At 43.5% G+C, this 1827-nt stretch overlaps 1 protein-coding gene across 1 annotated transcript; it reads right to left on the bottom strand.

The window, feature by feature from the left end:
- Positions 1-318: 318 nt before the first annotated feature.
- Positions 319-1585, bottom strand: LOC138904624 (uncharacterized). Its single transcript, XM_070193128.1, has 2 exons — positions 1186-1585; positions 319-1094 (listed from the first exon to the last, which is right to left on the bottom strand). The coding sequence occupies exons 1-2, from the start codon at positions 1583-1585 to the stop codon at positions 319-321; spliced, it is 1176 nt and encodes a 391-aa protein (XP_070049229.1).
- Positions 1586-1827: the final 242 nt, after the last annotated feature.

The raw sequence follows: 1827 nt of genomic DNA, 5'->3' as shown, positions 1-1827 counted from the left end.
CTAGGCAGAACACACTTGTTGACGAATTCGAACAGCACCTTGTGGGATGGCTTCATCTCACTCTTGTACACAGCCTTGGGCTCAAGTTCCTCCTCATTATCACTGAATTTTCGGGTAATGGACACGGCAGTAGGAAGGTTTTCTAGGTTTGGCCACTTAAGCTTTGTGTAGTCATTGTACCCCTCAGCAGGTACACCTAAAATTTCACCCAACCCCTTCACATTGAAAGAGATTAGCACCCCTTTAACCAAACTGGTAACCCGTCCATCCTTCACTGCAGCATTTGCCATAAATTCAACAATTTCACTCCTGGTCAACCTACCATCCATCCGAAGGACCATGTCTTTCCAGCCTTGCAATCCCAATTTCTCCAACAATAGCACCATCCCTTCCTCTTCTAAATCCCAGGAGTCTACCCTTCAGAATTGTCCTTTTGCCAAACTTGGCCATCTTGTCCTTCTCAGTATCTGAATTATCTTCCTCTTCCTCTTCCTCTCCACTCCATTCTTCTTCCTCAACAATTTTCACTTGTTTTGTCTTCACAGCAGACCTGGTCCTTTTTGCTAGGGTGGATGGTTCAGCAGACTTTGACACATAGATAGACTTCTTAGTGGACGTTTTGGCTTTCTTGGGTTTGGGAGTCTGAACCTCCACTTCTTCAATCACATATTTATCTTGATGGACCAGGTCCATCTCATCAACATCAACAGCCTCAACAGGCTCAGCCATCTTCTTCTTCCCTTTTGCAACCGCTTTTCTTTTGCTTTCTTCTAAGGCTTTTTGCAAATCTGCCTCACTCTGCTTTAGCTGGCTTCTTGTGGCTCTTCCTCTTGTGGGAGGAATTTCAGCAGAATCAGAAGGAGGAGCCTTCCTTTTCTTGTTAGCCCTAGCAGTGCCAGGGATCTTAGCCTTGGAAGTTCTCTTATTCTTTGGGTTGTAACTCTCACTCACTTTCTTCAATAGGTCTGTGAGGGTTTCTTCTACCGATGAACCAGGTTCATTTATCTTTTTCCCAAGTTTAACCAGCCCTTCAGCGGCTTCGCCAGACCCACTTCCCCCATTTTTCTTCACACTTTCTTCTATTTGACCTGATTCTGCTCCAAAATACAGCCATTATACCTGTATCAGGAGTGGGTGAAGAATCAACCACTCTTTTACCCATTCCCATTTATTCACTCCGAGCACCCTCACTCTCCTTTTCTTTTTCCTTTTTATTTTTACCGCCAATCCTTCTGGACTCAGAAGATTCTACATCAACCACAGATCCAACTAGAATAAGCATGTTCTCCAGATTCTCAGCTAACTCAGAAATGACTTTAGCAGTAGTATTTGGACCAGAGGTTACCTGTTCTGTATCAGAAGACCCGGTTTCTTCCCCCTCAATAGCAGACTTGAAGGATTCTTCAGAGTTCTGGGGTTCTTGGTCTTGGCTAGCTTTCAATTGAGCGTCTAATTTCTTTGATAATTCACTCCCAGCCACTATCTTGCGAGCAAGCATCTTGACTCTTCTTTTCTTAGGCTGAGGAGTGGTTGAAGATGAGGAGCATGGTGGGGGTGTGCCGGGGTTTTCAGAAGGGTTAGCCATTGCTATGCTTGGTTCTAGAAGAAAAAGAGAGATAGATTGAAATTTGGAGGATGAGAGAAGATGGAGAGTATTTAGACGGCTTGAAAATTTTGGAATGAAGACAGATTTGATGATGATCAATTTAAAGGGGGAATTAATGGGTAACGGTAGGCTTTTCAGACTTTTAGAAGTCTAATCAAACTGAATTATCAGTTTTGAAGAGATGGTGGAGTCTTTCCCTAGTATCTAGGTGGTTTAATTTG

This window comes from Nicotiana tomentosiformis, chromosome 2 (assembly GCF_000390325.3).
Source record: "Nicotiana tomentosiformis chromosome 2, ASM39032v3, whole genome shotgun sequence".
Lineage (NCBI taxonomy): Eukaryota > Viridiplantae > Streptophyta > Magnoliopsida > Solanales > Solanaceae > Nicotiana > Nicotiana tomentosiformis.
Note: the sequence above shows the minus strand (reverse complement) of the source record. Positions and strands in the feature narration are given on the sequence as shown.

What these genes read in the sequence shown, in the direction of transcription:
- LOC138904624 (XM_070193128.1), bottom strand. Translation starts at nt 1,585, where the DNA reads ATGGCTAACCCTTCTGAAAACCCCGGCACACCCCCACCATGCTCCTCA. An exon ending in AAAAGAAAAGGAGAGTGAGG is followed by an intron (nt 1,095 to 1,185) that starts GTGCTCGGAGTG and finishes ATTTTGGAGCAG; the next exon opens with AATCAGGTCAAATAGAAGAA.